At 21.2% G+C, this 14635-nt stretch overlaps 1 protein-coding gene across 7 annotated transcripts in view; it reads right to left on the reverse strand.

The window, feature by feature from the left end:
• Esyt2 (extended synaptotagmin-like protein 2) overlaps positions 1–14635 on the reverse strand; it is a 110734-nt gene that overhangs the window by 61549 nt on the left and 34550 nt on the right. For 3 of the 7 annotated variants that reach the window (XM_075290380.1, XM_075290377.1, XM_075290379.1), the window contains exons 1-2: positions 12870–12977; positions 7644–7824 (exon numbers count right to left, since the gene is read on the reverse strand). The exons of 1 other annotated variant lie outside the window; for it this stretch is intronic. In XM_075290380.1, coding sequence (XP_075146495.1) covers positions 7644–7648 — 5 coding nt within the window. In that variant the 5' untranslated portion in view covers positions 7649–7824; positions 12870–12977. Of the gene's footprint in view, positions 1–7643; positions 7825–12869; positions 13055–14635 lie in introns of those variants that run through there. 3 more of the 7 variants (XM_075290378.1, XM_075290382.1, XM_075290381.1) reach the window with 3 other exon arrangements.

The raw sequence follows: 14635 nt of genomic DNA on the forward strand, positions 1-14635 counted from the left end.
TTATTTCTATCGAAAATTTTGTCAAAATTTTTATTTCTATAGAAAATTCTGCAAAAAAAATTTATTTCTATAGAAAATTCTGCAACAAAATTTTATTTCTATAGAAAATTCTGCACAAAAAAAAATATTTCTATAGAAAATTTTGGCAACATTTTATTTCTATAGAAAATTTTGGCAAAATTTTATTTCTATAGAAAATTTTGTCATAATTGTATATCTATACAAAATTTTGTAAAAATTTTATTTCTATAGAAAATTTTGTCAAAATTTTATTATTATAAAAAGTTTAGCCAAAATTTTATTTCTATAGAAAATTTTTTAAAAATTTTATTTCTATGGAATATTTTGGAAACATTTTATTTATATAGAAAATTTTGTCAAAATTTTATTACTATAGAAAATTTTGCCAAACTTTTATTACTATAGAAAATTTTGCCAAAATTTTATTTCTATAGAAAATTTTGTCGAAATTTTATTTCGCAAAAATTTTTTAAAAATGTATTTTTATAGCAAATTTTGGCAGAATTTTATTTCTATAGAAAATTTGTCAAATTTTTATTAATTTTGACAAAATTTTTTATAATTTTGCCAACTTTTTATTTCTATAAAACATTTTGTCAAAATTTTATTTCTATAGAAAATTTTGTCAAAATTTTATTTCTATAGAAAATTTTGTCAAAATTTTATTTCTATAGAAAATTTTGTCAAAATTTTATTTCTATAGAAAATTTTGTCAAAATTTTATTTCTATAGAAAATTTTGTCAAAATTTTTATTTCTATAGAAAATTCTGCAAAAAAATTTTATTTCTATAGAAAATTCTGCAACAAAATTTTATTTCTATAGAAAATTCTGCAAAAAAAAAATTATTTCTATAGAAAATTTTGGCAACATTTTATTTCTATAGAAAATTTTGTCAAAATTGTATATCTATAGAAAATTTTGTAAAAATTTTATTTCTATAGAAAATTTTGTCAAAATTTTATTATTATAAAAAGTTTAGCCAAAATTTTATTTCTATAGAAAATTTTTTAAAAATTTTATTTCTATGGAATATTTTGGAAACATTTTATTTATATAGAAAATTTTGTCAAAATTTTATTACTATAGAAAATTTTGCCAAACTTTTATTACTATAGAAAATTTTGCCAAAATTTTATTTCTATAGAAAATTTTGTCGAAATTTTATTTCGCAAAAATTTTTTAAAAATGTATTTTTATAGCAAATTTTGGCAGAATTTTATTTCTATAGAAAATTTGTCAAATTTTTATTAATTTTGACAAAATTTTTTATAATTTTGCCAACTTTTTATTTCTATAAAACATTTTGTCAAAATTTTATTTCTATAGAAAATTTTGTCAAAATTTTATTTCTATAGAAAATTTTGTCAAAATTTTATTTCTATAGAAAATTTTGTCAAAATTTTATTTCTATAGAAAATTTTGTCAAAATTTTATTTCTATAGAAAATTTTGTCAAAATTTTTATTTCTATAGAAAATTCTGCAAAAAAATTTTATTTCTATAGAAAATTCTGCAACAAAATTTTATTTCTATAGAAAATTCTGCAAAAAAAAATTATTTCTATAGAAAATTTTGGCAACATTTTATTTCTATAGAAAATTTTGTCAAAATTGTATATCTATAGAAAATTTTGTAAAAATTTTATTTCTATAGAAAATTTTGTCAAAATTTTATTATTATAAAAAGTTTAGCCAAAATTTTATTTCTATAGAAAATTTTTTAAAAATTTTATTTCTATGGAATATTTTGGAAACATTTTATTTATATAGAAAATTTTGTCAAAATTTTATTACTATAGAAAATTTTACCAAACTTTTATTACTATAGAAAATTTTGCCAAAATTTTATTTCTATAGAAAATTTTGTCGAAATTTTATTTCGCAAAAATTTTGTGAAAAATTTATTTTTATAGAAAATTTTGGCAGAATTTTATTTCTATAGAAAATTTTGGGAAAATTTTATTAATTTTGACAAAATTTTTTATAATTTTGCCAACTTTTTATTTCTATAAAACATTTTGACAAAATTTTATTTCTATAGAAAATTTTGTCAAAATTTTATTTCTATAGAAAATTTTGTCAAAATTTTATTTCTATAGAAAATTTTGTCAAAATTTTTATTTCTATAGAAAATTCTGCAAAAAAATTTTATTTCTATAGAAAATTCTGCAACAAAATTTTATTTCTATAAAAAATTCTGCAAAAAAAAAAAAAATATTTCTATAGAAAATTTTGGCAACATTTTATTTCTATAGAAAATTTTGGCAACATTTTATTTCTATAGAAAATTTTGTCAAAATTGTATATCTATAGAAAATTTTGTAAAAATTTTATTTCTATAGAAAATTTTGTCAAAATTTTATTTCTATAGAAAATTTTGTCAAAATTTTATTATTATAAAAAGTTTAGCCAAAATTTTATTTCTATAGAAAATTTTTTAAAAATTTTATTTCTATGGAATATTTTGGAAACATTTTATTTATATAGAAAATTTTGTCAAAATTTTATTACTATAGAAAATTTTACCAAACTTGTATTACTATAGAAAATTTTGCCAAAATTTTATTTCTATAGAAAATTTTGTCGAAATTTTATTTCGCAAAAATTTTGTGAAAAATTTATTTTTATAGAAAATTTTGGCAGAATTTTATTTCTATAGAAAATTTTGGGAAAATTTTATTAATTTTGACAAAATTTTTTATAATTTTGCCAACTTTTTATTTCTATAAAACATTTTGACAAAATTTTATTTCTATAGAAAATTTTGTCAAAATTTTATTTTTATAGAAAATTTTGTCAAAATTTTATTTCTATAGAAAATTCTGCAAAAAAATTTTATTTCTATAGAAAATTCTGCAACAAAATTTTATTTCTATAAAAAATTCTGCAAAAAAAAAAATATTTCTATAGAAAATTTTGCCAACATTTTATTTCTATAGAAAATTTTGGCAACATTTTATTTCTATAGAAAATTTTGTCAAAATTGTATATCTATAGAAAATTTTGTAAAATTTTTTTTTCTATAGAAAATTTTGTCAAAATTTTATTATTATAAAAAGTTTAGCCAAAATTTTATTCCTATAGAAAATTTTTTAAAAATTTTATTTCTATGGAATATTTTGGAAACATTTTATTTATATAGAAAATTTTGTCAAAATTTTATTACTATAGAAAATTTTACCAAACTTTTATTACTATAGAAAATTTTGCCAAAATTTTATTTCTATAGAAAATTTTGTCGAAATTTTATTTCGCAAAAATTTTGTGAAAAATTTATTTTTATAGAAAATTTTGGCAGAATTTTATTTCTATAGAAAATTTTGGGAAAATTTTATTAATTTTGACAAAATTTTTTATAATTTTGCCAACTTTTTATTTCTATAAAACATTTTGACAAAATTTTATTTCTATAGAAAATTTTGTCAAAATTTTATTTCTATAGAAAATTTTGTCAAAATTTTATTTTTATAGAAAATTTTGTCAAAATTTTATTTCTATAGAAAATTCTGCAAAAAAATTTTATTTCTATAGAAAATTCTGCAACAAAATTTTATTTCTATAAAAAATTCTGCAAAAAAAAAAATATTTCTATAGAAAATTTTGGCAACATTTTATTTCTATAGAAAATTTTGGCAACATTTTATTTCTATAGAAAATTTTGTCAAAATTGTATATCTATAGAAAATTTTGTAAATTTTTTTTTTCTATAGAAAATTTTGTCAAAATTTTATTATTATAAAAAGTTTAGCCAAAATTTTATTCCTATAGAAAATTTTTTAAAAATTTTATTTCTATGGAATATTTTGGAAACATTTTATTTATACAGAAAATTTTGTCAAAATTTTATTACTATAGAAAATTTTGCCAAACTTTTATTACTATAGAAAATTTTGCCAAAATTTTATTTCTATAGAAAATTTTGTCGAAATTTTATTTCGCAAAAATTTTGTGAAAAATTTATTTTTATAGAAAATTTTGGCAGAATTTTATTTCTATAGAAAATTTTGGGAAAATTTTATTAATTTTGACAAAATTTTTTATAATTTTGCCAACTTTTTATTTCTATAAAACATTTTGACAAAATTTTATTTCTATAGAAAATTTTGTCAAAATTTTATTTTTATAGAAAATTTTGTCAAAATTTTATTTCTATAGAAAATTTTGTCAAAATTTTATTTTATAGAAAATTTTGTTTTATTTCTAGAGGAAATTTGGCAAATTGGTTTGGTCTAAGAAATTTATGTCAAATTTATTTCTATAGAAAATTTTGTAATTGTTTTTGATTAAGAAATTTTGCCTAAATTTTATTTCTATAGAAAATTGTGTTAAAAATTTTATTTCTATAGAAAATTTTGGCAAAATTTTATTTCTATAGAAAATTTTGTCAAAATTTTATTTCTATAGAAAATTTTTTCAAAATTTTATTACTATAGAAAATTTTGGCAAAATTTTGTTTCTATAGAAAATTTTTGGAAAATTTTATTTCTACAGAAAATGTGGCAAATTGGTTGGTCTAAGAAATTTATGTCAAATTTATTTCTATAGAAAATTTTGTAATTGTTTTTGATTAAGAAGTTTTGCCTAAATTTTATTTCTATAGAAAATTGTGTTAAAAATTTTATTTCTATAGAAAATTTTGTCAAAATTGTATATCTATAGAAAATTTCGTCAAAATTTTATTTTGTATAAAACATTTTGTCAAAATTTTATTTCTATAGACAATTTTGTCAAAATTGCATTTCTATAGAAAATCTTGTCAAAATTTTATTTCTATTGAAAATTTTGTAAAATTTTTATTACAGTAGAAAATTTTGTCATATTTTCATTTTGATAGAAAATTTTGTCACACTTTAATTTTTATAGAAAATTCTGTCACAATTTTATTCTTTAGACCATTTTTTCAAAATTTTATTTCTATAGAAAATTTGTTCAAAATTTTATTACTATAGAAAATTTTGTCAAAATTTTATTTCTATAGAAAATTTTGTCAAAATGTTTATTTCTATAGAAAATTCTTTTAAAAAAAAATTTATTTCATTGTTGTTCTTTTTTTAATTTCAGCTTAAAATCATGCATTGACTAAACTACAAGTGTAGCTTAACCAACAGAGGAAACGAATGTTTGTCAAATTTATTTGGCCAAAGCTCTATAGACTACAAGATGGTTGGACAAACATTCTTTTCCTCTGTTGGTTAAGCTAAACTTGTAGTTTATTCAATGCATGGTTTTAAGCTGAAATCAAAAAACAACAACAATGATTAAAGAACAAAACCAACAATAACAAAACAAAACGAATGAAAAAAAGAGGAAGCACGCTCAAAATAAACCCAGTCAACTGCACTCAATTCGATGATTTGACGGTGGCAAAGGAAAAGAGATATGTTTGGACGAATTTTTTTCGGTAAAAGCCGGCTATCATGTAAAACCTTTTTTCGGAAGGTTCAAGTGTGGTTCATTGTTGGGTTTAATGAACTGCCTGAATTTATTCTGAAAATTGGTTGATAGTTTTCTCAGTAGAGGATGCTGATGAGGAATGTCGTAATTCCGAAATGTGCGTCCATCCAACCATCTTGCCGTCTATAGGGCTTTGCCCAAATAAATTTGACAAACATTCTATTCCTCTGTTGGTTAAGCTACACTTGTAGTTTAGTCAATGCATGGTTTTAAGCTGAAATCAGAAAAACAACAACAATGATTAAAGAACAAAACTAACAATAACAAAACAAAACGAATGAAAATTTTTATTTCTGTAGGAAATTTTGTCAAAATTTTATTTCTGTAGGAAATTTTGTCAAAATTTTATTTCTGTAGAAAATTTTGTCAAAATTTTATTACTATAGAAAATTTTGCCAAAATTTTATTTCTATAGAAACTTTTGTCAAAATTTTATTCCTATAGAAAATTTTGTCAAAATTTTTATTTCTATAGAACATTTTGTCATAATTTTATTTTATAGAAAATTTTGTCGAAATTTTATTTCTAGAGGAAATTTGACAAATTGGGTTGGTCTAAGAAATTTTCGTCAAAATTTTATTTCTAAAAAAAGTTTTGTAAAAATTTTATTTCTATAGAAAATTTTGTCAAAATTTTATTTCTATAGACAAATTTTATTTCGAAAAAAAGTTTTGTAAAAATTTTATTTCTATAGAAAATTTTGTCAACATTTTATTTCTATAGACAATTTTTTCAAAATTTTATTTCTACAGGAAATTTTGTCAAATTGGTTTGGTCTAAGAAATTTTTGTCAAAATTGTTATTGCTATAGAAAATTTTGTCAAATTGCTTTTGTTTAAGAAATTTTTGTCAAAATTTTTATTGCTATAGAAAATTTTGTCAAATTGCTTTTGTTTAAGAAATTTTGTCAAAATTTTATTTTTATAGAACATTTTGTTAAAAATTTATTTCTATAGACAATTTTGCCAACATTTTATTTCTATAGACAATTTTGTCAAAATTTCATTTCTATAAAAATTTTGTTAACATTTTTATTACTGTAGAAAATTTAGTCATAATTTTATTTCTTTAGACCATTTTGTCAAAATTGTATTTCTATAGAAAATTTTGTCAAAATTTTATTTCTTTAGACCATTTTTTCAAAATTTTTTTTTCTATACAACATTTTGTCAAAATTTTATTTCTATAGAACATTTTGTTGAAATTTTATTTCTAGAGAACATTTTGTCAAAATTTTATTTCTATAAAAATTTTTGTCAAAATTTAGTGCTATAGAAAGTTTTATCAAAATTTTATTTCAATAGAAAATTTTGTAATTTTTTTTCTACAGAAAATGTTGTATTTTTTTATTTATATAGAAAATTTTGTTTCTGTAGAAAATTTTGTTAAAATTTTACTGCACAAACTTATTATATCCTGTACCACAGTAGTTGTGAAGGGTATTTAAAACATATGGCTACTCAGTCATGCCTCAACATATGGCTACTCAGTCATGCCTCTGATGAGTATTTGCGTTCTTATGAGGAATCAAAAAATTGGACCGATTCATGGATTGAGTAAAAAGTCGAGTGGTTTTTTCCATATGTTGCTTAAATTTTCGATTGTCAGTCTGTTACAATTTTTTTCTCAATAAAAATTCTCAAATATTTTAAAAAATCTCGTATTTTTACTTTAATATTTTTTTCCTGGTATTTGGACGGTGAACTCCCCATTGGTGGACTTGCCGTAACGAATATTTGATGGATTGAACATTAAATTATTATTTTGTGGCTTTTCATACATACCAAAAAAGAGTAAAAAATACATCTATTATACAAAACACAAATATTGTATTATGAAAATATCATATAGATGAATAGTATGTACAATAAATAAATGCTTCTCGATTTATTGGCGTTTATGGGTGATGATGATATTTTGGCTTTGTGTGCAAAAATTTTTGAAAATTTGGGTTACATACTAAGACTGCCCAGACAACCAATGGAGGGGATGAACGAACTTGAACTTGAAAACTATGCGGTAAATATGCTGACAATATGCCAAGCGTAATAAATTAAATTCTATGAAAGCAAATGAAAATGCACGTACTAGGCGACATTTAATTAAGGACAAATTAAAGAAATGAAACAAAAAAATCATAAAAAAAAACAAAAATAAAAACTTCTCACCTCATTTTGTAGACGATTTCGTGTATGCTTGGACGATTCTGTGGTTTTATAGATGGGGTGTGCGTGTGTTTCAAGGTAGGTTTAATTAGATGGTGAAATTATAGAGATTTTTTATTTTTTAAAAAATTAAAAACGCATGCAACAATGGTTGGGATTTTCAAAATTTCACTTTATCAAGAATCTAAAATGAGAACAAGAAGTAAATGGTTGAAAGAGGAAAAGTGTTAGGAACAACGAAATTTAAAAAAATAAAATATTGAAATATTGTCCTTTGTCCATAATAAATTCCTAATTTTTTTAAATTTAATTTAATTAAATTTTTTAATAAATTTTTAATTTAAAAACCAAGATATTTATAGTCCATAATAAATCCCGCAAGGTCGAAAACCTATGTTGTTAGCACCTATATCACCTGTTTATTTGTATTTATTGAGTTTGGTTTCATTATGATTTTAAATATATAAATAAAAATAAAAAAATAAATCCCGCACTTGTTTAATTTAATTATTTTTTAAATTAATTTTCAAATATTTTTTTTAAGCAAGAATAATTTGGATTTTCAAAATTTCACTTTCTCAAGGATCTAAAATGAGAACAAGGTAAATGGTTTATGAGGGAATATGTTAGAAACAAAGAGTGAAATTTTAAAAATGAAAAATTTTAAATGTCTGTAGTCCATAATAAATCCTTTAATTGTTTAATTTAATTATTTTTTAATAAATTTTTAATGTAAAACCAGAATTTCAATTTAAAAAAAAATTAAAATTAAAATATTCCCTAATAAATCCCACACTTGTTTAATTTAATATTTTTTTTTTAATTAATTTTGGAAGATTTTTATTCCTTTAAGCAAAAATAATTTGGATTTGCAAAATTTCACTTTAGCAAGAATCAGAAGAGAGCACAACAAGTACATGGTTGAAAGAGGGAACCATGGATGGAAATTTAAAAAAAAAATTAAACATCTAGTCCATAATAAATCCTTTAATTGTATAATTTATTTAATAATTTTTTATTTAAAAAAAAAAAGGATTTCAATTTTTAAAATAAAAAAAATAAATTAAAATGACATCGAAAATATTCATATTCCATAATAAATCCCACACTTGTTTAATTTAGTTATTTTTTTTTAATTAATTTTTGAAGAATTTTATTTCTTTAAGCAAAAATAATTTGGATTTGCAAAATTTCACTTTAGCAAGAATCTAAAGTGAGCACAACAAGTACATGGTTGAAAGAAGGAAAGTGTTCAAAACAAAGATGTAAATTTAAAAAATAAAAAAAAATAAAATGTCTATAGTCCACAATAAATTTATAAATTTGTTTAATTTAATTTAATTGTTTTTAAAATATATTTTTAATTAAAAACCAGGATTTCAATTTTTAAAATAAAAAAAAATAAATTAAAATGACATCGAAAATATTCATATTCCATAATAAATCCCACACTTTTTTAATTTGTTTATTTTTTAAAATTAATTTTTGAGGAATATTATTTATTTAAGCAAGAATAATTTGGATTTCACTTTAGCAAGAATCTAAAGTGAGCACAACAAGTACATGGTTGAAAGAGGGAAAGTGTTCAAAACAAAGATGGAAATTTAAAAAATAAAAAAAAAAAAATAAAATGTCTATAGTCCACAATAAATTTATAAATTTGTTTAATTTAATTTAATTTAATTGTTTTTAAAATATTTTTTTTTTTAATTAAAAACCATGACATCGAAAATATTCATATTCCATAATAAAAATCCCACACTTGTTTAATTTATTTATTTTTTTAAATTAATTTTTGAAGAATATTATTCCTTTAAGCAAAACTAATTTGGATTTGCAAAATTTCACTTTAGCAAGAATCTAAAGTGAGCACAACAAGTAAATGGTTGAAAGACGGAAAGTGTTCAAAACAAATGGTTTTATGAGGAAATATGTTAGAAACAAAGAGTGAAATTTTAAAAATGAAAAATTTTAAATGTCTGTAGTCCATAATAAATCCTTTAATTGTTTAATTTAATTATTTTTTAATAAATTTTTAATTTAAAACCAGAATTTCAATTAAAAAAAATTAAAATTAAAATATTCCCTAATAAATCCCACACTTGTTTAATTTAATATTTTTTTTTTAATTAATTTTTGAAGATTTTTATTCCTTTAAGCAAAAATAATTTTGATTTGCAAAATTTCACTTTAGCAAGAATCAGAAGAGAGCACAACAAGTACATGGTTGAAAGAGGGAACCATGGATGGAAATTTAAAAACTGAAAAAATTTTAAATATCTAGTCCATAATAAATCCTTTAATTGTATAATTTATTTAATAATTTTTTATTTAAAAAAAAAAGGATTTCAATTTTTAAAATAAAAAAATAAATTAAAATGACATCGAAAATATTCATATTCCATCCCGTGTAAAAATTGAGAGATCTAATCATGTCTAATAATATCAAATTATATATAATTATATCTGCTCAGATATGGTTGTAGATATAAATAGATCTACGGAGATATGTTATGTATAGTGCTATATATGATTAGATCTGATTCAAGATCTCATTATATATGTTGTTATATCTATTTATATCAGTCATATCTGGTAAGATCTAATTATATATCTTCATATATGACATCATATCTAATTATATATACTATATATAGCTCCATATCTAATTATATATATCGCGTTAAATCATGAACCAGCTGTGTAACACGGATAAAAAAATATTTGAATATGTTTGTGTGTAAAAATAATGTGTTTGTTACGAGAATACTAACGTGATATACTTGGTTACAAGCACGTATGTTTCGCACATCAAACAAGTGGTGAACATAACCAAACAATCTTTATATGTTGTGACAGTTTCAAGAAACCCTTTTAAATATCATTTTGAAGTGTCTTCATAAAATGCTTAACTTTCAGACACAACTGTCTTTTTGTTTTCAAAAATGTAACCCCATAACTATCACCATTAGCAACGCCTGTTGTTATTAAATTTGAAAAAAAATATATCAAATATTTGATAATGCGAGTTTCATATTTTTATTTCATATAAAAATCTCATTTTTCGAGGAAGATAAAGGAGTATGAGAAGGTAAGTTTATTGTTTTGTTCCTATTTTTATATATTGAATATTTTCTCTGTTTTAGGAGGATGAATTTGTGGTAGTCCAGGAAAAGATTAAAAGAAGACAGCGGAGCAATGTAAAGATTTGTGACCAGGCCATATCCGAAGTTGCGATAGAAGGAAGTATTATCCAATTTCAAAAAGAATACAAATTTGGAGATGGTTTGGATTGTGAACCGGATACATTCCCGTGCAATTATTCATAGTATGGTATTTGGAGCTTCGCACAAACCATTCAATACAGCGCTGGTTTAAATTATTGGGTACGAGAAGCAAATTTTGGTAAGTATATGTATTATTTGCAAATATATCTTTAAATATGTTAGACTGATAATTCTTCTGTATATTTTATATTTTTCAGAGTTTTCATACCGAGTAGTCAAATAAAGGAATTGCGAGACTCATTTAAAGAAATGTTTGCAGAGAGCAATGTACTAACGCCTTGGTAAATTTAAATGCCAGAACCCTTGGTGGCTATGTATATATATTTTGTTTTTGCTGCTATTGTTTTTTTTTAATTCGTAGACTTTTATACCTAGACTTACATATAATGTACATATGTTTGATCCAACTTATAATATTAAATACTCTTTTCATTATAAAACCATTAAATAAATCTTTTTTATTAATTACTGTAATTTCACTAATTTTGGAAATTTGTAAATAAAATTATATATAATTAGATATATTAACATCTAATTATATCAAATTAGATATAATTAGATGTGGGCCAAATTTGAGATCTGGTCAGATCTAATTCCTTTAGAATTAGATCTGATCAGATATTACCATTTTTCGGATCTGTCCAGATCTGCCTACATATACTATCATATCTAATCAGATATGGCAGAAGATCTAATAATATCTGGCCAGATCCACCAATTTTTACACGGGATAATAAATCCCACACTTTTTTAATTTATTTATTTTTTTTTTAATTAATTTTTGAGGAATATTATTTATTTAAGCAAGAATAATTTGGATTTCACTTTAGCAAGAATCTAAAGTGAGCACAACAAGAACATGGTTGAAAGAGGGAAAGTGTTCAAAACAAAGATGGAAATTAAAAAAAAAAAATAAAATGTCTATAGTCCACAATAAATTTATAAATTTGTTTAATTTAATTTAATTGTTTTTAAAATATATTTTATAATTAAAAACCATGACATCGAAAATATTCATATTCATTCATATAATAAATCCCACACTTGTTTAATTTATTTATTTTTTTAAATTAATTTTTGATGAATATTATTTATTTAAGCAAGAATAATTTGGATTTCACTTTAGCAAGAATCTAAAGTGAGCACAACAAGTACATGCTTGAAAGAGGGAAAGTGTTCAAAACAAAGATGGAAATTTAAAAAATAAAAAAAAAATAAAATGTCTATAGTCCACAATAAATTTATAAATTTGTTTAATTTAATTGTTTTTAAAATATTTTTTAAATTAAAAACCAGGATTTCAATTTTTAAAAATATTAAAAGAAAATGATATCGAAAACATTCATAGTCCATAATAAATCCCACACTTTTTTATTTGTGTAATTTAATTTAATTATTATTTTTAATTAATTTTTAATTTATTTTCGTATCTTCCTTTTCTTTAATTTTTGTAAGATTTGTTTTTGCTTTTGCTTTTGGTTTTATTTTTATTTCTGTTTTGTCTTGTTTGTGTTTTTAATTAAAGCAATTTATTATTTTCATCCTTCACCAACACTTGTAGTACTGATTACAATATTCGCCCACCACTTATAAGCCAGCTCTTGAAAAACTTAACACATTTTTTTCTTCTCTATATACAATATGGGGTATTTTGTATAATTTCATTATCATCATAGGTATTTGTTTTCATAAAATTTTTGATTTAATATTGTTTTCTTGTCTTCAGCACTTTATTTCTTGTAAATTTTTTTGATTTGCCATCTCCATTTTTTTGTTTTCAATTCCAGTCTGACTCATCATTATCAATCTTCATAGATTCTTTGGGAAGCCGGCAAGGCCACACTTTCAAGACACATTCACACTTAAATTCAATAGAAAAAAGTCGCAAAAAAACTACAAAAAAAACCGGATTTTTTTTATTTCATTCTTCAATTGAATTTACCTTTACTTTGGAAAAAAATTCAAATAAAAAAAGCTCAAACACTAGAATCTAAAAACTCACGTTTACGAGACTACAACCATTCTCTCACAAGACCACGGCTAAACTAAATGCCCCATTAATGAACAAAATGATAGAACAGCTGTGTAGAAAGCCTCCGCTTGCCATACGAAAAAGAACAAAACCACAACAACAACAATTATGTACGACAAGTGAGTATGTTAAGATGATGTATCTCAAAGATTTGCCGCTGTATTTGCTCCATGAATGTAGGTGAATGTTGCCTATGTTTATAACATTGGGGGAATGCTGTAACTAACATGTTTTGAATAGTGAGAGTATATCTCTCTCACATACTCTGAAAATAATGAAGGAAATATAAACACAAACTAAGAAAGAAATGTTAATGGCAGATTATGTTAAATTAACATAGCAAATAAATGAAAGCTTTATTTTTAACGGTAAAAAAATATATGGTAGTAAATTGGGAATTACTGGTGCCACAGTTGGTAGAATTTTCCCAGAAATGGTAGATTTGTTTACTGTGTGGTATATTGGTAAAATTCTTGGTGTTTTGGTAGATTTTGCATAATATTCCTCTGCAACTAAGAGGGACTTCACAAATTTTCAACAGACATACAATTTTGACAAAACTGTCTATAGAAATAAAAATTTTGACAAAATTTCCCATAGAAATAAAGTGTTTGACAAAATTTTCGATAGAAATAAAATTTGGACAAAATTTTCGTTAGAAATAAAATTTGGTCAAAATTTTCTAAAGAAATAAAATTTTGTCAAAATTTTCTATAGAAACAAAATTTTGAAAAAATTTTCTATACAAATAAAATTTTTCAAAATTTTCCAAAGAAATAAAATTTTGTGAAAATTTTCTATAGAAATAAAATTTGGAAAAAATGCTCTATAGGAATAAAATTTGGACAAAATTTTCTATATAAGTAAAATATTGATAAAATTTTCTATATAAATAAAATTTTTACGAAATTTTATATATACATAAACCTTTGGCGAAATTTTCTATAGAAATAAAACTTTGACAAAATTTTCTATGGAAATAAAAGTTTAACAAAATTTTCTATAGAAATAAAATTTTGACAAATTTTTCCATAGAAATAACATTTTGATCAAATTTTGTATAGAAATAAAAGTTTTACCACCATTTTCTATACAAATAAAATTTTTGATAACATTTTTTATAGAAATACAATTTTGATAAAACGTTCTATAGAAATAAAATTGTTGATAAAATTTTCTATAGAAATAAAGTGTTGAGAAAATTTTCTCTAGAACTAATATTTTCACAATTTTTTTTACGGAAATAATATTTAGACAAAATTTTCAATAGAGATAAAATTTTGACAAACTTTTCTAGAGAGATACAATTTTGACAAAATTTTCTATAGAACAAAAAAAAAATTGACAAAATTTTCTATAGAAATTCAAATTTGACAAAATTTTTCACAGAAATAAGATTTTGGTCAAATTTTGTATAGAAATAAAATTTTGATCAGATTTTGTATAGAAAAAAATTTTGACAAAATTTTCTATACAAATAAAACTTTGTTTGAAGAAAATTAATAAAATTTTTATAGAAATAATATTTTGAGAAAATTTTCTATAGAAATAATATTTTGCGAAAATTTTCTATAGAAAAAAAAAATTTGAGAAAATTTTGACAACATTTGCTACAAAAAGAACTAAATAAAAATTATTTAAAATTTGACAAAATTTTCTATAGAAATAAAATGTTG

Source organism: Haematobia irritans, chromosome 1 (assembly GCF_050003625.1).
Source record: "Haematobia irritans isolate KBUSLIRL chromosome 1, ASM5000362v1, whole genome shotgun sequence".
Taxonomy (NCBI): Eukaryota; Metazoa; Arthropoda; class Insecta; order Diptera; family Muscidae; genus Haematobia; species Haematobia irritans.